Below are 22,548 nucleotides of genomic sequence, written 5' to 3'. Positions count from 1 at the left end.
CCATGGGGACCGAGGGTGAGGCTGCTACTGATGCTCATGAGGAGGATTTTGGTTCCACCAGTGCTGAACCTTCATGGGCACAGAAGCTTAAGCGCAAGATGAAGAAGCTTTTCTGCATGGAGTCTCATGGTCAGTACATGACTCATGTGGCGGAGAAGCATGCCAGGACGCGCCACAAGGAGTTCATGCGTCAAATGGGAGCAACAGTTGCCAGTGGGTCTGAGGGTCAGATCACTGAAGAGGAGGACTGGATTCATCAGAATTACCACTGGACCGACTCCGATGCCGAGCAGTTCTCGACCCACGATGAAGATGCAGAGATGTGATGTTCGAGCTCTTCCACCTCCCATCACCTGGAGTCGTAGTGTCACTCTATGCCCTTTTTGGTGTCTCGCTGCCAAAGGGGGAGAGAGTGTAGGGATTTGCCTCTTGTGTCGTGTTTTGTGTCGTCTTGTGGTTTCTTCTGTGTTCTCTTGGTGTCCTTCTTTGGTTTGGTTTGGTGTGAGCCCTAAGCTCTAGACATATGATGTGAGACATATGCTCCCTATCGCTACCTTATTACTTATGTCATGTCTGAGTACTGTAGTTTATTGTGAGATGCATGCTTGTCCTGTTTATTCAATTCTCTCATATATCTTCTGCTTAGTATTGTTGGACTATAAAATATAGGGGGAGTTTTGATCCGAATGTGTGGGTCGTGCCATCTCTTGGTGCACACATTCTGGGGGAGCCCGTCTATATTTTTTAGTTCTTAGCTTTCTTCGTTTTATTTCTTTTCCTTGCGCAAATCCCTAGTTGTCATCAATCCACCAAAAAGGGGGAGATTGTTACGGTATATCTCTCTCAAGGTAGTTTTGGTGATTAATGGCAACATGTTTGCGGACTAATCTTGTGTTTTGAATAATTCACAGATTCTCCCCTGGCACGAGACGCTTTCTTCCCCTCGGAGTGTATTTCAAGACGGTGTAGCTCTTTCGTTTCTTTCTCGGTGGACTAGTTGCGTAGAGGGCACTGTACTTTCAAGAGGGGGTCCGCTGGGGTTTTGCATGGGTGGAATCATCACGTACACATCAGCTTCTCACCCTCCGAGCTTTTCCTGTCCATTGAAGAGATCTCTCCTCTCTTCCTTGTTCTGTCTGGGTCTAAGCGGCAGTACCGCGCACCCAGCGGTAGTACCGCTGAGAAGCCACAAGCGGTAGTACCGCTTCGCAGCGGTAGTACCGCTGTGGCTCCACAGCAGTAGTACCGCTGGGGGCCTGGCACATCCGTCGTGTCCTCAGCATTTTTGAGAGATCCCTTCTCTCTCTCGCGCGCGCGCCCCAGCGGTAGTACCGCACTGCCTGCGGTACTACGGCCGAAGGGTCACAAGCGGCAGTACCGGTCCACAGCGGTACTACCGCCCTTGACCCCACTGCCGTAGTACCGCTGGGTAGTCTGGCTCCTACCGCCTCGATTCGAGAGGTCTTTTTCTCGTGTCGGGTTTTGCGGCACTAGTCACGGTTGTAGTGGCGGTAGTACCGTTCCAGGAGCGGTAGTACCGCCCTACCACCGCGGTAGTACCGCTATTGGGGTCCGTTCCCTACTAAGTCTCCTCAGCGCGGCAGTACCGCAGGGTGGCGCGGCAGTACCGTCGCCTGGCGGTAGTACCGCCCCCTCTCAGCGATAGTACCGCCCTGTGCGGGGCTGGTTGGTGGGGGGCAACGGGATTGTTGCCCCCATTATAAAAGGGAGTCCCCTTCCTTCTTCTCACTTACCTCTTCCTCCCCCAAAGCTCCATTTATTGCTCAAGCTCCATTAAATACTCCAAGCTTCATTTTACCCGATCTATCTCCCTAGCCAATCAAACTTGTTGATTTGCTCGGGAGTGGTTGAGAAGGCTCCGATCTACACTTCCACCAAGGGATTTTCGATTCCCCCACTCATCCCTAGCGGATCTTGTTACTCTTGGGTGTTTGAGCACCCTAGAAGGTTGAGGTCACCTCGGAGCCATATTCCATTGTGGTGAAGCTTCATGGTCTTGTTGGGAGCCTCCGATTAAGTTGTGGAGATTGCCCCAACCTTGTTAGTAAAGGTTCGGTCGCCGCCTTCAAGGGCACCAATAGTGGAATCACGGCATCTCGCATTGTGTGAGGGCGTGAGGAGAATACGGTGGCCCTAGTGGCTTCTTGGGGAGCATTGTGCCTCCACACCGCTCCAACGGAGACGTACTTCCCCTCAAAAGGAAGGAACTTCGGTAACACATCCTCGTCTCCACCGGATCCACTCTTGGTTATCTCTTACCTTTACTTGTGCAAACTCTTTAGTGTTTCTACCCTTGCTTGCTTGTATGCTTGTTGATATTGCATCATATAGGTTGCTCACCTAGTTGCACATCTAGACAACCTACTTTGATGCAAAGTTTAATTTGGTAAAGAAAGGCTAAAAATTGGTAGTTGCCTATTCACCCCCGCCCCCCTCTAGTCAACCATATCGATCCTTTCAGAAGGCCTCGCAAACGACGATAAACGCCGAGATGTTGAGGATGAAGTTCGGGGCCAGATCGTGGAAATCCAGGCCGTAGTAGAACATGAGCCCCCGGACGAATGGGTGGAGAGGGAATCCCAGTCCGCGGAGGAAGTGGGTAAGGAACACTACCCTCTCATGGGGCCTGGGGGTGGGGATGAGCTGCCCCTCATTTGGGAGCCGGTGCGCGATGTCGTCGGGCAGGTATCCGGCTCTCCTCAACTTCTTGATGTGTCCCTCCATGACGGAGGAGACCATCCACCTGCCTCCCGCTCCGGACATGGTTGGAGAAGGTTGAGGTGGGAAATGCGGACTTGGGCGCTGGAGCTCGAGTGTGCGAAAGTGGATGAGCAAAGGAGGAAGAAGGCGTGGATGAAAATGTGAATCTTTATCCCTTTATATGGGCGGCCGAAACTATGCGCCCCCGCTAGCCTGGTAAAACTCGCTTATCCCCCAAGCGCCGGAATCGATGGCGCGGTTGGGTTACCCACGCCTGTATTGATGAGAATCCCATGATAAGGGGACATGATCTTTGCTTTGACAAGACGTGTCAAAAGCTGCCTCGCGTTATGTGTGAGGCTAGTTAAAGGAAACGGTTCGAATAATCACCGGGCCATGGCATAAGGTCGTGTTGCCAAAACAAGTCAGCAAATTAGATTTGTGGAAATATTATTCTCTCTACGGTGGTATGTGGAACTTATTTTGCAGGGTCAGACACTATCCTTTTATTCAAATTCTTCCCTGATGTATTCGGAGGAGGAACCCGCCTTGCAATGCCGAAGACAATACTGCGCGCCGGACTCATCGTCATTGAAGCCTGGTTCAGGGGCTACTGAGGGAGTCCCGGATTAGGGGGTCTCCAGACACCCAGACTATATTCTTTGGCCGGACTGTTAGACTATGAAGATACAAGATTGAAGACTTCGTCTCGTGTCCGGATGGGACTCTACTTGGCGTGGAAGGCAAGCTAGGCAATACGGATATGCATATCTCCTCCTTTGTAACCGACCTTGTGTAACCCTAGCCCTCTCCGATGTCTATATAAACCGGAGGGTTTTAGTCCGTAGGACAACACACAATCATACCATAGGCTAGCTTCTAGGGTTTAGCCTCTCTGATCTCGTGGTAGATCTACTCTTGTACTACGCATATCATCAATATTAATCAAGCAGGACATAGGGTTTTACCTCCATCAAGAGGGCCCGAACCTGGGTAAAACTTCGTGTCCCCTGCCTCCTGTTACCATCCGCCTAGACGCACAGTTTGGGACCCCCTACCCGAGATCCGCCGGTTTTGACACTAACAATCACCAAAACATACATCAAGTGGATCACGTGAATATCCCATTGTCATCACAGATAAGCACATGCAAGACATACATCAAGTGTTCTCAAATCCTTAAAGACTCAATCCGATAAGATAACTTCAAAGGGAAAACTCAATCCATTACAAGAGAGTAGAGGGGGGGAAACATCATAAGATCCAACTATAATAGCAAAGCTTGTGATACATCAAGATTGTGCCAAATCAAGAACACGAGAGAGAGGGAGAGAGAGAGAGATCAAACACATAGCTACTAGTACATACCCTCAGCCCCGAGGGTGAAATACTCCCTCCTCGTCATGGAGAGCTCCGGGATGATGAAGATGGCCACCGATGAGGGATCCCCCCTCCGGCAGGGTGCCGGAACAAGGTCCCGATTGGGTTTTGGTGGCTAAAGAGGCTTGTGGCGGCAGAACTCCCGATCTAGGTTATTTTCTGGAGGTTTCTGTATTTATAGGAATTTTTGGCGTAGGTCTCACGTCAGGGGGGTCTCCGAGTCGTCCACGAGATAGGGGACGCGCCCAAGGAGTAGGGCGCGCCCTCCACCCTCATGGATGGCTCAGGACTCTTCTGGCCCAACTCTTTTACTTCGGGGGCTTCTTTTGGTCGACAAAAAATCATCAAAAATTGGCACGTCAATTGGACTCCGTTTGGTATTCCTTTTCTATAAAACTCAAAAACAAGGAAAAAATAGAAACTGGCACTGGGCTCTAGGTTAATAGGTTAGTCCCAAAAATCATATAAAATAGCATGTAAATGCATATAAAACATCCTAGATGGATAATATAATAGCATGGAACAATCAAAAATTATAGATACGTTGGAGACGTTACTTGCTAATTATACTTTTAAAGATGGAGTACCTAAAAAACTTGGAGATCCGGGAATACCAACTATACCTTGAGCCTCCAGGTTTTGAGAAAACCCTTACAAAAGTTTCCAAAACTACGAAATACAAAACTTAGATCCTTGCTTTATGCCTAGCTAAGGGCGTAAAACTATAGTGCTTGTTGGGAGGCAACCCAATGAATAAAATTTATTTTTTCTTTTTGCTCCCTGCTTTTGAGTGTTAGCACAATTACGCTATTGTTATGATTGTGTTTTTATGTTTCAATTAGTGTTTGTGCCAAGTAAAGCCTTTAGGATTTTCTTGGGTGATGGTTGTTTGATCTTGCTGAAAAAACAGAAACTTTTTCACTCACGAAAATAATTCTCATTTTTTTACCAGAGAGCGATAAAATGCCTATTCCACTTACAGTAGATCAATATACAAATTTCTCAGGTCTTCCTAATTTTTCAGAATTTTTGAAGTTACAAAAGTATTCGAAATAGTCAGATTGCTACAGACTGTTCTGTTTTGACAGATTCTGTTTTATTTGTGTTGTGTGCTTATTTTGATGGCTCTATGGTTTTCTTTGATGAGTTTTTGCCATAGAAAAGTTTGAATACAGTAGATATAGTGCAAGAACAAAATATGAATTGGCTTGATATAGCACTTATAGTAGTGATTTATTATTTTCTTATACTAACGGATCTCACAAAGGTTTTGTTGAGTTTTGTGTGATTGAAGTTTTCAAGTTTTGGGTTATCTTACGATGGATGAAGGAATAAGGAGTAGAATAGCCTAAGCTTGGGGCTGCCTCGGCATCCCAAGCTATTATCCAAGAATGAGCAACCAACTAAGTTTGGGGATGCCCCCGAGTGACATCCCCTCTTTCTTCTAACGACCATCAGTATTTTACTCGAAGCTATATTTTTATTCGTTACATACTATGTGTTTTGCTTGGAGAGTCTTGTATGATATGAGTCATTGCTTGTTTTATTTTGTGTTTTAAGTCTTGATCCCTTGCCGGAAACACCTATTTGGGAGAGCCAAAATTATGTCATGACTTGTTAGAATTGCTCTCTTTGCTTCACTTAAATTTTCATGAGCTATGGACTTGCTCTAGTGCTTCACTTATACCTTTTTAGCACGGTGTGCTTTAGTATTTTTGAAAAAATGCTCTCTTGCTTCACTTAGATTTATTTGAGAGTTAGTAAAATTTTCAAGAAATTCTCTCTTGCTTCACTTAAATTAATTTGAGAGAAAGAAAAATTATGCTCATGATCTTCACTTATATTTGTTTGAGCTTATGAAAAGCAACACATGAAAATTAGTCCCAAAGTGATAGATATCCAAGAAGGATATAATAAAAACTTTCATGAAGATCATTGGACAAAATAAACTTGATTATTAGTAATAGTTTTGAGATATGATGATGTGATATGTGAGTCATCTTGATGAGTAATTATGCTTTAGTAAGAATATTGGTGTCAAGGTTTGTGATTCCCTATGCAAGCACGAAAGTCAATAGTCATGCAATGAAATTATATCCTACTTGTGGTGCATTATTCGGTGTTAGTTATGATTAATGCTTGCTTATGAGATTATCTGTTTCTTGGTTGGTCGCTTCTCAATCTTTTGCTAGCCTTCATTTTGCACTAAGTATGATCTCTACTTGTGCATCCAAAAACCTTTAACCCAGTTTTGCCACATGAGTCCACTATATCTACATATATATATATATATATGGTATTCTTTTGCCGTTCTAAGCAAATTTGTATGTGTCATCTCTAATTTTCGAAATAAACTTCTCTTTTGTGTGTTCGTTTCTCTCGCGGAGTGATGAGGGGTGGCTAATATTTTCCATGCTACATGTGTTATTCTCAAGATGAGTGTTTATTCACTTGTCATTGCATGAGAGTAAGGCAAAGGTATTAGGGATGCCCAGTCCCGAAATGAAAAAATGAATTTACTTCATGTTGTCAAATAATAAATTCCTTGGAAAGTGTTGGTATGGAAGGCACCCGTGGATACGGTTAGCCATGGAAACTGAAAGTATGGTGGAAAATGGAATAACTTTATTTTCTATCTGGGAACCGCCTATGATATATCTAAGGACGAAAAGTATTGGGAACTCTGAGTCGTTTTCGTTGGTGGGATGGATACACCTCCCAAAATGTTTTTGTCTCTAAGTTTTTCGCTTTGAGCTCTGGCACCTCTATAAATCCCTACTTCCCTCTGTGAAAGGGCCTTTTTTATTTTATGCAATTTTTATTTTTAAATTTGAGCCTCCATCTTCTCTTATAAAAGCACCAACTAGGAGGCAATATGATCGTACTTGAGTATTGGGTGTAGCTAATATGCGAGTGTGTTTCATGAATGGATCAATGATTGAGCATGATGGGCTAGGGATAACTTATTTTAGCATTGATATTTTGAAAGACATGGTTGCTTGTTGATATGCTTGAGTGTTTAAATTATCATGTCAAAACTGACTATTGCTTTGAACAATATAAAATTCCAAATGTCCATGCTATAAAGAAAAGAATATGATATGACATATTAGGCAGCATTCCACATCAAAAATTCTATTTTTATCACTTTCCTACTTGAGGACGAGTAAGAGTTATGCTTGGGGATGCTGATACGTCTCCAACGTATCTATAATTTTTTATTGTTCCATGCTATTATATTATCAATCTTGGATGTTTTATAATCATTTTATAGTCATTTTATATCATTTTTTGGTACTAACCTATTGACATAGTGCCAAGTGCCAGTTGCTAGTTTTTTTCATGTTTTTTACATCGCAGAATATCAATATCAAACGGAGTCCAAATGCCACGAAACTTTACTTTTTTTATGGACCAGAAGGAACATAATGGGCCCTGGCTGCGCGTGGGGTGTGCCCCGAGGGGAGCACAACCCACCAGGGCGCGCCAGGAGGCCCAGGCGTGCCCTGGTGGGTTGTGCCCACCTCGGGTGCCCCCAGACCGCCTCTTTGCTCTATAAATACCCCAATATTCCCAAAACCCTAGGGGAGTCAACGAAATATTGATCCAACCGCCGCAGAGTCCAGAACCACCAGATCCAATCTAGACACCATCTCGGATGGGGTTCACCACCTCCATTGGCGCCTCTCCGATGATGCGTGAATAGTTCTTTGTAGACCTTCGGGTCTATAGTTAGTAGCTAGATGGCTTCCTCTCTCTCTCTCTCTGTCTCTCTCTCTCTCTCTCTCGATTCTTAATACAATGGTCTCTTGGAGATCCATATGATGTAACTCTTTTTGCGATGTATTTGTTGGGATACGATGAACTTTGAGTTTATGATCAGATCTATCTTTTTATATCCATGAAAGTATTTGAGTTTCTTTGATCTCTTTTATGCATGATTGCTTATAGCCTCGTATTTCTTCTCTGATATTTGGGTTTTGTTTGGCCAACTTGATCTATTTATCTTGCAATGGGAAGAGGTGCTTTGTAGTGGGTTCGATCTTACGGTGCTTGATCCCAGTGACAGAAGGGGAACCGACACGTATGTATCGTTGCTACTAAGGATAAAACGATGGGGTCTATTTCTACATAGATAGATCTTGTCTACATCATGTCATCGTTCTTATTGCATTACTCCGTTTCCCCATGAACTTAATACACTAGATGCATACTGGATAGCGGTCGATGTGTGGAGTAATAGTAGTAGATGCAGGCAGGAGTCGGTCTACTAATCTTGGACGTGATGCCTATGTAATGATCATTGCCTGGATATCGTCATGAGTATTTGAAGTTCTATCAATTGCCCAACAGTAATTTGTTCACCCACCGTTTGCTATTTTTCTCGAGAAGCCACTAGTGAAACCTACAGCCCCTAGGTCTCTTTCTTATATTATTTTCCTTTGCGATATACTTTTCCTTTGCGTTTATTTTCAGATCTATTAAACCAAAAACCCAAAAATATCTTGCTGCAATTTATTCTTATTTATTTTATTTAGCGTTCGATCTATCAATCTAGTACAAATTTACCTCACGTCCGTTTGCCTATCTTGAGGCGCCGTACCCCAGAAGGGATTGACAACCCCTTTAACACGTCAGGTTGCGAGAAATTATTATTTATGTGCAGGTGTTGTTTACGTTGTGTTGCTTGGTTCTCCTATTGGTTCGATAACCTTGGTTTCACATCTGAGGGAAATACCTACCGCCGCTGTGTTGCATCATCCTTTCCGCTTTGGGGAAATACCGACGTAGCTTCAAGCGACATCAAGAGGGTCCTGATCTAGTGATCTTGGTTAGATAGTAAGAGGACGAACAAGAGACACGATGTTTACCTAGGTTCGGACCCTCTCGAAGAGGTAAAACCCTACGTCCTGCTTTTGTTGTATTGATTGTGATGCAGTACAATGTATACATGATGATCTACCTCGAGTTCGTATGTGCATGATTCTAAGTTAACCCTACGGGCTAAACCCCTCGGCTTATATAGGGACCAGGGATACCTAGAGTTACATATAGTTCGATTACATATAGGGATAAGCTTGCCGGTGATTTGAACATATCATGAAGGGTACCCCGAGTATTCGGAGGATTCCACCATGATTATGTTGGGGATCGTGATAAACATGGCCCATTCTTCATTGTCTCGGGGTCCTCGTCCCGGCCCATGACTTATAGGCCGACATGGTTAACACCCTGCACTCCAGGACAAAGTCACTCGACCAGTAGCGAGTCGAACATTTCTTTCATTTTCGTTGTTCACCCATTCTTTTTTTACATTTGTTAATATTATTGTAAAATATTAAAAATACAGATATTTCAAAACTTAAATTTTCTTAAACATCATGAATTCAAAATATGTTAATGTCGTGTAAAGCAATTGTTAGCATCATTTAAAAATGTTGTTAGCATTATAAAAATGTTTTGTGATATTTAAAGTCTTAACACGTATTGAAAAAAGTGTCTAATATATTTAAAAATTAAGCTAAAACAAATATTTGAAAAATGTTAACCATGTATTTAGAAATATATTAAATGTGTATAAAAATTACATGTACACAAAAATTGTACAATGTGTATGAAAAACGTAGACATGAAAATATATATTTAAAAAATGCTAATCATGTATTTTACAAAATCAAACATGTATAGAAGTATGTTTCTTATGTATACGAAAAATGTACAATGTGTATGAAAGAAAAGTAGACATCCAAAACATATATTTGAAAACATGTAAACATATATAAAAAATGTTCTGATGTATACAAAATATGTAAATTTTGTGTGAAAAAAGTAGACATCAATGCATCTATTTTTTAAAAATGGCCAATAACATATTTGAAACATGTTTAACATGCATAAAAGTAATATTCACGATGTATACGAAAAATATACAATGTGTATGAAAATATTTACTGCCGTGTATGAAAAATATACATTTTGTGTGTGGAAAAAGTAGTCATGTGTTGGAAAGAAACCGAGAAAGAAGCAAATAAAACAAAATAAAAATCAAAGAGAGAAGAAAACAGAAAACAGAAAACCAAATAAACATAGAAATATGAAGACTAGTTAAAACAAAAAAAAATAAACGATGAAAACTAACGAAAAAATAGGAAAACTAAAGAAAATGATAAATATAGGAGAAAACCAAAGAGAAACATAAAATGAAAAAGAAAAAAGCAATGGAACCGAACAATAGAACTAGTGGAAAACATGATACAGTGTTGGCCAGCCCTATTATGTAGCGCGACGAATATGCTTCACGCGAGAGCACCTCACGTCTGCATCCTAACGCACTAAACCACTGGAGCAAACTCGCTTTCTTTTCTAATAACAGAAAACAGCCTAATTAAGCTTGCTTTTAATAAAAGGTTAACTTAAATTTGAAAATTACTTGAAAAGTCAACGATTTTTAGGAAAAAGTTCACAAAAAATGAAAAAAGTTCATCGACTTTAAAAAATGTTCATCAAATTTGAAAAAAGTTCATCGAATTTGAAAAAAGTTCACAAAATTTGGAAAAAAGTTCATTGATTGGAAAAGTTCATCGAATTTGAATAAAAGTTCATCGATTTCAAAAAGGTTCATTGAATTTGGAAAAAAATCATCACTTTTTTTACAAGTTCACAAATTTGAAAAAAGTTCACCATTTTTGAAAAAAATATGTTCATCGATTTTGAAAAAAGTTCATCAACTTTTTTAAAAAGTTCACTGATTTTTAAAAAAGTGCATAGGTTTTTAAAAAAGTTCATAACTTCAAAAAAGGTTTACAACTTTTAAGAAAAAGTTCATCAAATTTGAAAAAACTATTCATCAAACTTGAAAACAGTTCATCCATTTGAATAAAAGTTCACCGGTTTTTTAGAAGAGTTCATCGGATTTGGAAAAAGCTCATCGAATTAGAAAAAGTTTCATCAAATTTGCAAAAAGTTCATCGATATTGAAAATAGTTCACCGATTTACAAAACGTCATAAAATCTGGTGAACTTTTATCATCGAATTAGAAAAGAGGAAAAAGAAAAAGAAAACCAAAAAAGAAAAAGAAAAGGAAAAAGAGATAGAAAGAAGAGAGGAATAAAAAGGTTGGACATAGTCACATCGGTGTCTTTGGTGTAGTGGCTATCGTAGCTAGCTTCAACTAGCAGGTCGCGGGTTCCAGACCTTTTGTGGCGCACTGAAGGAACGGGGCGCAGAGGGCGCCGTTTAGGATTTGCCCTATAAGTGATATAACTTTTTCTTTTTGAGCAGTAAGTGATATAACTTCTGGGGACCTCATATATGTTGTGTTTTTGCGACAAATACTCGGCGACTTACACGCTGAAGCCGCGCTGGGCTAGCCCGTTAACGGATATTTTGTACAAACGCATAGTGAAAAATGCCCAAAAAACGCACTGTTTTGCATCAATTTAAAACAGAAAAGTGGAAGGTAATATGGGCCGGCCCAGCGCAGCGCGAGGGTGTGCGCTCGTTTGCGTAGACTGAAGGAACGGGGCGCAGAGGGCGCCGTTTAGGATTTGCCCTATAAGTGATATAACTTTTTTTTTGAGCGGTATGTGATATAACTTCCGGGGACCTCATATATGTTGCGTTTTTGCGACAAATACTCGGCTACTTACACGCTGAAGCCGCGCTGGGCTAGCCCATTAACGGATATTTTGTACAAACGCATAGTGAAAAATGCCCAAAAAATAGAGGGCACTTTGGAGGTTTTGAACTGCAGCCCATTCACTGGAGACAGCGGGATGCTGGTCACTAGAGCTGGCGAGCACTAGTGTCTACAGAACAGCACGAAACATTAAAGAACTAAAACAGTACCACTAGATTCCCAAAAAATATCAAACATGTTTTTTTTCTGAAACACGAATATTTCTCAATTTTTTGATCAAAATTTTCAAAGTCAGACTTCTTCAAAAACGGTCATTATTGGAATCTGTGAACAATTTTTTGAAAACAGAGGCAGTTTTTGAAAATATGGACATTTTTAAAAAATTGAAAACAATTAGATGACATGAACATTTTTTATTCCATGAACAAATTTCAAGAATGGGAATATTTTTTAAAATTCCGGAATAATTTCTGAAATACATTTATTTGAATTTATGAACATATTTTGAAACTAGGAACAATTTCTGAAAAGCACAAATATTTTTAAAATTTCCGAGCATTTTTCAGAAACGCGAACATTTTGACGAAACACGGACATTTCTTGAAAAATATTAATAATTATTGGAATTCGTTTTTATAGAAAATTTGAATCGATTCCAAAACGTAAAAACAAGTTTGGAAATCTTCTAGAAGGTTGCCCGTATTGGAATCGGAGGAAGACTTAATGCTCTGACCAGCTCACCGCTTCGTCATATAGGTTTACCTATCTTTTGTAGGAGAGCTCCTATTTACTGCCCGGGGGGTGGCGGGGGCAAATGCTTGAGCCTTCGCTCAAGAAGCGCGCATACGGACCGACTAGCAGGAGCCAGACGAAATATTAAAGAAAAAAATGGATGGTTGTGCAGTGGAACCTCTGACCTCGCCTTCGACAACAAAGATCATAACCAGTCAAGCTAGCGACTGTTGACAGCTAAATCGTAGCGCTCAACTAAAAGATAAAGTGCGGCGCGAGGATTGAACCCGGATGCTCTAACTTGATACCGCGAGATGCTAGTCACTAGAGCTAACGAGCGCAGGTGTCTACTTAGGCGGCGCGACATATGAAAAGAAGCTAACAGCAGAGCCAAATCCTGAAACAGCTGCGAAACATTTTTTTCGGAAAAAGTTAACATTTTTTAGAACATGAATATTTTACAAAGTTGTGACAAAAAAATCAAAATCAAACATTTATAGAAAAATATTGTTAAAAAACACATTTTTGAACTATGAACATTTTCGAAACGTGAACATTTCAAACATTGTTTTTAGAAATATGAACAATTATCTAAAACTGAGAGTACTGTAGCAAACATTTTTTCAAACGTGACTATGTTTTTAATATTTGAACATATTTATAAAACACGAATATATTTTAAATTTTGAAGATTTTTTTATAAATACAAACATTTTATGAAATTCTTGGACGATTTTAAAATACGGACATTTTCTCATAAAATGGAAACATTTTGTGAATTTTGAATAATTTTCAGGACAAGATAATAAATTTAATTTACAAACAATTGTTTTCTAACGGGGAACAATTTTTCGAAAATTCTGAACAGATTTTGGAACTTTTGATTTGTTGTAAAGAAAGTAAACAGGAAAATAGAAAGAAATAGGAAAATATAAAATAAGCATGAAAGAAAAATAAAACGAGAAAAGGGAACAGAAATGAAAAAAAAGGAAAAATTGGAAAATGGGGGCTCCCAGTCCAGGGCGGCCCTGTGCGAAGCCCCTACTAATACTTGAGGCAACACACATATACTCCCTCCGTCCCGAAATACTTGTCGGATAGATGGATAAAATTGGATGTATCTACAGCAAAAGTACATCTAAATTCATCCATTTCTTCGACAAGTATTTCCGGACGGAGGGAGTAGTTTTCAAAAAAGGAACCGGGGGCAACTGTGCAAGGGTTACCCTCAGTTTCTTGATATGCAAGCGCGCCCATTCGCTGCCACGTGTCACCTACTGACGCTCTTTCTGAATTTCAATTTTCTTTTTAAACTTTCTGTGCGTGCTTTCATGTTTTTCGTGTTTTAGAAGTTTTATTCAGTTTTTCGACTTTTCGTTTTTGCCTGATTTTCCCTTCTTCATTTTTGCGAATGATAGGTATGCTTCTAGGGGAAGCATACATTTGCTTCCACGAGAAAGAAGAAAAGATTGTGCTTTCATGAGAAGCACAATTATGTTTCTTGGAAAGGAAAAAAAATGTGCCTTGAGAGAACACATATTTGCTTTTAAAAAAATGTGCTTCGGCAAGAAACATATATTTGCTTTTGTGAGAAGCACATAGAAAATCACAGTGTGCTTCTCAGAAAAGGAACTAATCTACGCTTTTATGAAAATCACATATTTGCTTTTCATGAAATCACATATGTGCCTTTTGGGTTTGGGGGGGCGGGGGGGGGGGGGGGATTTGTGCTTTTCGAAAAGAAGGAAAAATGAAAAAATATAACCTGGGCTCTAGCTTTTTCCTTCGTTATTCTTTTTTTGGTTGCCATTTTTTTCCACCTTCCCTTCTTTACCGGATTTTGTTTTTCTCGATTTTTGGTTTTCGATTTTAAGATTTTTTTTGAAAAAAAGTTTATCGAAATCTATTAACGCGGGATTTAGTTTCGAAGATCTTGATGTGAGAAATCCAACGGCGAAAACTATTTAGGATTTGGACGCATGGTTTCAGAGATAAAACATTTTGAATAAAGGAATCTATGAAAAAGAAAAGAACTCCACTACAAATCTAGGACACTGATAACGCCCACACATGTGATGGGAGCGACATCCGCCCACACGCCTTATAACACACAAACTGCATCACGTTCCCGCATGCATGCATGTGAGAATTTTTTTTATTTTCAGTTTTTAAAATGTTTTATCTCTTAAGCAAATAATCCGATTGAAGATCATTTTTCACCATTAAATTCACCGCGACGAGATCTTCGAAACTAGATCTCATATCAATATGTTTTGATGTTTTTTTTGGGTTAAAAATTGTCATGTCTATTGCACACGAATTGTCATGATGTTTACACTGAAGTTGCCATGATATATTTCAGTTATTTTCTTCTACATTTAAAAGTAATATTTTACATATTATGAAACAGAGAATTAAGAAACTAGATTTGTCATGAACCATAAACTAAAATTGTCATGATACACACACTTAAAATTGTCATGGTTCATACAAAAAATAATTTTCATGGTCAAAATACTGGAATTGTCATGGTCAAAATACTAAATTTTCCATGTTCTATAAACTAAAATTGCCACATGGCAACTTTAGTGTAAACACTATGGCAACTCCGGTGTAAACATCATGGCAACTTTTGAGCAAATTATTTTTTCGTCGAAACATATCAACATGAAATCTAGTTTTGAAGATCTCGTTGAGATGAATTTAATGGTGAAAATGGATTTTTTAATTGGATTTTTAATTAGAAGATAAAACATTTTTAAGCCGAAAACAAAAAATATTCCCGCTAATGTCATCTGTTTTGGCGTGGTAAAATAAATGATAATGAAGGCGTTTGGGCCATGTTGCTTCGTGCCACACGTGTGGACGTTAACATTTGCGCAAATCTAATGTCAAATTTTTAACCATGGCAAATCGAACGTATTTACCACAAATTATGTTCTCCGAGTATGACAAATTTAGTTAAAGAGCAAGGTAAATCTGTCTCAATTTATCTTTTATTAGAAAATTGCCGTGCTTGTCAATATAATTTTCCATCATCTTTTCAATATAAATTTCCATAAAAACAAATTTGCCATGCCTAAACATCCGATGTCAGATTTTTTAAGGCAAGTGTCAGATTTTTAGTTTCTTTTAAGAAAACATCAGAATTTTAGTTTTTCCATTTTTTGAGTAACGTCAGATTTTTAGTTTTTCTAAAAAGAAAACACACAGATTTCGACAAAATAGCGCGCATGCCCAGGCCCAAGCCCATATGGCCGTATCAAGGCTTGGATCTCACTCTCCAGATTATTCGGCTCACGAAACCAGAACCATTTCCTCTATAACACCAGTACATCACCGGCTTAAGAGTATCTCCAACAGCCGCGCCAAAAAACGCGCGCGCGATAAATTGGCTTTATAACGCATGTGGAATGTTTACGCGCGCTTCAACGATGGCGTGAAACTAGCGCGCGCGGAAAACGATTACGCGCGCGGGGGAAAAGGCAGCCGCTCGTGTGTTACATTTGGCGCGCCGCGTCCGGCGCTCCTATAAATTGCAGCGCCTCCACCGCTCTCTTCATCGCCCTTTGCCGCTCTCTCCGTCTTTCCATAGCTCTCTGCCACGCTCTGCCGCCGACACGCCACCACCGCGTCACGATGCCGCCTCGGCGCCGGGAAGGTACGGGCTACCGCGGCGTCGGCGTGCGCTCGTCTGGCACCTACTCCGCCAAGATTCGGTCGGGCGGCGGCATGCGGCTCCGTCTCGGAACTTTCGACACCGCCCAGGAGGGCGCCCGCGCGTACGACGCTGCGGCGTGGCGCCTCCTGCGGTCCCGTCAGGACATGAACTTCGCCGACGTGGCGACGCGGGAGCGCACACAGGAGTTGGCGCCTTTCCCGCGGCTTCTCACTGACGAGGATCATCGCAAGCATCGGAGGCGGGAGCATCGTCTCAGGCTGGCTGAGATGGACGAGCAAGCCATGGCGCTGTGGAGTCATCGCTTTCCGGAAGACACCAATAAGGAACAGTTCTTCGTCCAGAGGAGGGCGAAGAGGAGAGAGAAGCGAGCCGACTATCGCGAGGACAAGCGAACGCGGAAGGCGGTCGCTAAATACAACCAAGCGCTAGGAGATATGTCCTTCTGGAACTTCGACGACAAGCGGTTCCTTGACGCCTACGCTCTGACGTCGGAGGAGGACATCACTGAGACAGAGTCCGAGTCGGACGAGTAGTAGTAGGAGAATTATCACTAAATCAAATATGTAATATGAGAACTATCTACGAAACCAAATACGTAGTAGAAAAAACTGAAATATAGCGCGCCTGCTAGAGCGGCATGGACACGCTTTAATTTACGACGGCCGCTGGAGCCAGCGCATCGCTGCGCGTAAAAGCTGACTAACCCGGCGCTGTATCACGCCTTTTAGCGCGCGGCGCGTTGCGAGACTAAACCCTTATCTCCTCTCGTCTCTCTCTCTTCCGTCTCGTCCTCATCCCCTATCCATCTCCTAGGGTTTTTACCCCCATGGCGATGGCATCGCGCGCCGTCCTCCTCTCCCGTCTATCGCCGCTCCCCGCTGCGACCTCTCGCTTCCTCCTCCGCCCTCTCGCCGCCGCCGCCAGCCTCCTCCCGGCGGCGACCTCGCCCGTCCAGGCGGCGGCGCGCGGGGCGGTGCGGTGCTTCGCCACACAGCCGGCGACGTCGTCGCTGCGGGACTCCTCGCCCAACTGGAGCAACCGGCCGCCCAAGGAGACTATCCTCCTCGATGGGTGCGACTTCGAACACTGGCTGGTAGTCATGGAGCCGCCCGCGGGCGACGCTGCTAATCCTGATATCACACGCGACGAGATCATCGATAGCTACATCAAGACCCTCGCCCAGGTCGTCGGAAGGTATTGCTGTAACCATTTCTCGCATCTTCATCTTGTTGTGTTAGACGGTTGATGGAGCTTTATTGATGGGATGCGCGCTCTTGTTGTGTAGATTCTCCTGCATTTTATGTCTCACTAATGTTTAGTTCAGGGGAAAATTTTAAAATCAGTAATACGACACTAACGGTTTTTGCTTGGTTGAATCAAATTTGATTACATTGTTAGTTTGTTATGTCTGGTGTGAGCTAAGAATCACAGACACAGTGATGCCCATACGGGGACACAGGATTCGGCATTCCAAAAACAACTATTTGGGAATACTGCCAGTAATATATAAAAAATTAAAACATGACATGTAATATAGAGTTAAAATAAATAATCAATGAGAAAACGAGATGAGATATTAGTGAACTAGCAGGATCTTAACATCAGGTTGTCCTTCAGTCTCACCCATGGATGATTGGCTACCAGCGGTGGCACTCCCAGATGCCATGCCCCCTAACAGCAGGCAACAATCAACACCCAAAAGCAGCACCAGCATTCAATCAGAGTACAGCATCATGCAGCTAATAAAAAACGCAAGCAGGCAAGCAGCGATGACATGACCACACAGGGAAGCAAGCAGCAGCAGCTCAACAGCAAGAGTCACAAAGAGATGAAGAGGTTGAGGAGAGGCTGCTGGGCCTGGGGAGTCAGGGTTACCTGCTTGAGCGTGATTGTCATTGGGAAGAGAGGCTGCTGCACTTGGCAAACAGCATCGGCCGAGTCCAGGTGGCAGCGGCCGGCGGCGCTGTGTTCGCTAGAGCCAGGAGGAGCTCGTTCCTTTTTGTGGCGAGCATATGTGGGAGCCTGACAAATAGGATTTGTATTCGGGCCGAGGCTGTTATTGGGCCTCCCGTGTCCCCAGCATATGCACGTACCCCAACCAATGTCCTTGGTTTTTTTAATTCATAAATGAGGGGGTACTGCTGATCCCGGCTTATCCCGCCATGTCACTGTGTCCCGCCGTAGTAGGACGGCCAATCGGCTGAATCTACCGTATTCATGCTTTTTCTTATGTAAATGTAGAGTGCTTTGTTTCTGTGTCTATTGTCTGCTGGGCAGGCACTTCCTATTATGGCAAAAGTAATGTTGGGAGCATGGTCTGTTACTGCCCTTATTGCTCTAGTGTGATGTGTTATTTGGGATCTTTCAGGGCGTTGGTAATCTTGTCTTATTTGATGAAGACATGAATCTGTCGATCTACATAGTCACGTAGTGCAACACCCATGCTTTGTTATTTGGCTTGATTTTGGTTATATTTCGAAATACGGGTCGTGTTACCTTTATCTAAAATTTATTTCAGTTTTCATGTTAGCCTTATGCACATTTTGGTTTCCGGGTATGTAATGTTGGTTGCCCCCCATTTTTCTTATCATTCTAATCTATGTACTGTGGCACATATTAACTTCTTTTAATGTTCCAGTGAGCAAGAAGCTAGGCAGAAGATATACTCGGTGTCAACTCGTCATTATTTTGCTTTTGGTGCCCTTGTATCTGAAGAACTCTCATATAAACTTAAAGGTATTAATGCTTTATGAAGTGATCTTGAGGACGTTCCAGTGCATAATGCACTCAATTAGAAACATTCTTTCTTGAATCTTACACCTCTATCATTCACAGAGCTGCCCAAAGTCCGCTGGGTTCTCCCTGATTCATACCTTGATGTCAGAAATAAGGACTATGGAGGTAATTATATAAGATCATGCTGACCTTCTGATTACTATTGTGTGGTTTGTTGCCTTCTCTTCTGAGCTCAGTATAGTTAGCATGGTACTTCAAAATTAAGCAGTCTACTTGAACTTAACACTGGTCATTGATCCGAATGATCAAAACAAGATTTAGGGTTAGATATCAGATCTGGAGCTGATGTTAACAGACTGTATGTTGGTTATAAGATGGATTACCGTAATCTGAACTTTGCTGTGTCATGAGATGTACTTTTACAGTTACATGACCATCCTTTATCTGCTTTTATTTATGATGTCTGTATATGTTTATTAGGGATATGAATACAATTGTTCTTAGGGGGGGGGGGGGGGGGTAAAATAGGGTTGATATTTTCGCACTTCAATATGTATGTTTTCTTCATGGATTCGGACAAATTAGGAGCTGTCCTTTCTAATCTGATAGCCTTGACATAGCACTAGCAGATGTCAGTTTCTTGCATATGGGTTAGTAGTAGTTGCTAAGCAACACCAGATAATGTTTGGGGATGAACCTGTTCATTTTTCAGGTACACTTGTGTGAGAACCAACTTTAATGTGGTGAGCTTGGGCTTACTTATCATGGCTGAAAGCACATGACAGGAATTGGTGAAACTAATCTACAAACACTTGATACTTTACACCTTCTGTTTCAGGGGAACCTTTTATAGGTGGGGAAGCTGTTCCTTATGATCCTAAATATCACGAGGAATGGGTGAGGAACAATGCCCGTGCCAATGAACGATCTCGGCGCAGCGATAGGCCTCGCAACTTTGATAGGTCAAGGAACTTTGAGAGGAGAACGGAGAACATGCAGAACTTCCAAAACAGAGATGCACCTCCTGGGCAGCAGGGTTTCAACGGCCCTCCACCTGGCCAGAACCCGGGCAGCATGCCTCCACCTCCACCACCTAGTCAGAACTGTGGCAACGTGCCTCCACCATATACTCCAGGTGGTCCATCAAATTACCAGCCGCAAATGCAGAACCCACAGGCAGCATACACACCGGGTGGTGCACCCCAAATGCCGAACCCACAGACAGGGTACGCACCGGGCGGTGCACCCCAAATGCCAAACCCACAGACAGGGTACGCACCGGGCAGGCCCCCCCACATGCCGAACCAACAGGCGGGCTATGTCCCCAGTGGTGCTTCTAACTATCAGCAAGGTGGTCAAGCTGGCTACCAAGGTGGACCTGCTGGGCATCAGGGAGGTAACCAAGTTTACCCAAGAGGCAACTTGCCTGGCGGCCCTGGACCAGCACACCCAGGCAGCAGTCCTGGATATCAAGGTGCCAATGCACCCCCTCGTGAAGGTTATGGCTATCCTGGCGGCTACAACAGCAGTGCACCAGGTGGCTATAATCAGCAGTAAGGCTAAGGATGAGGCAACGTGAGCTACCAATGAGGTGCCACTGAGTCGCAAATGAACTGATTTTCCTGGGAAGCGTTGCCAGCATAATTCCGTAGAAGATACGATGTGCAGTAGTATACATCCAACTATTGTTATGGCATATTTTTTATCGATTCTCCCTGAAGTAACCTGAATATTCTGTGATGCTGAACTTTTAATGTGCAACAATGGTTCAGTTGTCCACATCTCAGCGTGCACATTCTGCAATTAGCTGTCTGTTTAATTGGTCCTTTGAGCTGTGCTATCTGTTTCCTCTGGTCATAATGTATTCCTAGACTTCTATGCTGCTGTTGTACGCAGGCAGTTAGTAATTGTTTATGCTTAATGACAAGATGGTTAAGGAGTACTTGAAGTTAAACTTTTGAAGTTTGATCATTTATATAGAAACATATATCAATATTTTCAACATCAGTTATACACACTGAAAAAATAGCGCCGCTAATAGCACGCTATAGTGTGTTGAGAATTGTCTCGCTAAATAAATCAATATACAATGCTATTTTAATAACATTGTTAATAGCATATTTTCAGGGCGGCGCTATTTTCTGTAGCGCCTTGTTTTTTTTTCCTTGGTTATATATGGTATGAAATATTTTTTTTGCTTAGTCTAATGAAACTAAATTGGTCTTGTAGGTGTTAGATATATTTTTCATTAAACTTGATGAAACTTAAAATGTTTGACTTAGGACAAATCTCAAATGTCAACTATTTTGGAACGGAAGGAGTAGTGATTTACTTAAGTATTAAAAACTAAAGTTTTGGTGACCCCTGAAAAGGGATGGTAGAATTACAATATTTTGGAACAGAGAGAGTAGTGACTTGAGTGTAAAAATGGTTTCGGCGACCCCTCAAAAAGGATGGTAGAATTACAGTATTTTGGAACAGAGAGTAGTGATTTACTTGAGTGTTAAAAAGGTTTTGGTGACCCCTCAAAGGGATGGTAGAATTACACAGATGGTAAGACTAAGATAGATCACACTGAATGAAATACCTCCCCCTCCCCCCCCCTCCTCCCTGACTGTGGTTGGATGGTTAGAGGGACTGTGGTATTCCAGCCCATGAGGGTTCAAATCCTGGTGCTTGTATTTATTCTTGGATTTATTTCAGAATTTTCGGCGATGCGCATACAGTGGGAGGAGACGTTCCCGTCGACGACGAAGGTGCCTACGGTGACTTCGTAAATTTCAAGATGATATGCCGACTCAATCTTTCGGAGGTGCTCATAGGGGTAGGGTGTGCGTGTGTACGTTCATAGGGGCGAGTGTATGCGCGTGTATATGAGCGTTTGTGTCTGTACTATGTTAAAAAAGAGAATCAAATACCCCCTCCCCCCCCCCCCCGACTGGGAAAATGCTGGGGGCGACGCTCCTGTCGACTGGCCGGTCACCTCCCTGGTCGTTAGGTCGCACCATCAAACCACGTAAAGTCGTCCCGTCCCTTTCCACCACTCGTGGGAGCCCGCCGCACCCACGCTAGTGGCACCGGCCCTCGGTATGGCCTTGTTGTAGCACCGCCGCTCGTCCTCGGGGCCGCCCTCGTGCTTGCATTGGAGGCTGCAGAGCTTGCCCCCTCTTCTCGCAGCCCCTTGTCCTTCCCTACTCCCAGCAATGGCCCTTTGTCGATTGCATCACTGCTGGGTGTTGTTCCTAGCGTGTGTCGGGCGTCATGCTGCATGCAGGTGCGCCCCCTGGTTTCTGCCATCGAGTGCCAGGTAACTTGCGTCCATTCTAGCTCTGTGTCGATCGCAACATCATGACGCTAGTTCCAGCACTACAACATGTCGGTCACAACATCGCCACATGCCGGTTCTAAAAAAAATCATCTTGCTGATCACAACTTGTAGTCTTGCCAGTCCCAACAAATCATCACCCAAGTCGCAACCTTTTATTATCAGTTCCAATTTGTGGAAAACATGGTCGCAACCTTCGATTGCTGGTTGCAGCAAATGGTGGTCGGCGTTCCAGCATCACCGGGTGCCGGTTGTAGCACCACGACGTCCGACACGTCTTCTCCAACATCGATAGGAGCCCCGTCGCAGCTTTTGAGCACGCTGGTTCTAGT

General features: G+C 42.5%; 2 protein-coding genes across 2 annotated transcripts; both read left to right on the top strand.

Moving 5' to 3' along the window:
- Nucleotides 1-16,112: 16,112 nt before the first annotated feature.
- LOC147959303 (uncharacterized) lies at nt 16,113-16,688 on the top strand. The gene has a single exon (XM_087532595.1). The coding sequence runs from the start codon at nt 16,113-16,115 to the stop codon at nt 16,686-16,688; it is 576 nt and encodes a 191-aa protein (XP_087388721.1).
- Nucleotides 16,689-16,898: 210 nt separating this feature from the next.
- Nucleotides 16,899-20,767, top strand: LOC125532051 (uncharacterized). The gene is made up of 4 exons (XM_087534624.1): nt 16,899-17,349; nt 18,794-18,891; nt 18,991-19,056; nt 19,730-20,767. The coding sequence occupies exons 1-4, from the start codon at nt 16,982-16,984 to the stop codon at nt 20,446-20,448; spliced, it is 1,251 nt and encodes a 416-aa protein (XP_087390750.1). The 5' UTR covers nt 16,899-16,981; the 3' UTR covers nt 20,449-20,767.
- Nucleotides 20,768-22,548: the final 1,781 nt, after the last annotated feature.

This window comes from Triticum urartu, chromosome 7A, assembly GCF_056163025.1.
Source record: "Triticum urartu cultivar PI428250 chromosome 7A, HENAU_Tu73, whole genome shotgun sequence".
Taxonomy (NCBI): Eukaryota; Viridiplantae; Streptophyta; class Magnoliopsida; order Poales; family Poaceae; genus Triticum; species Triticum urartu.
Note: the sequence above shows the minus strand (reverse complement) of the source record. Positions and strands in the feature narration are given on the sequence as shown.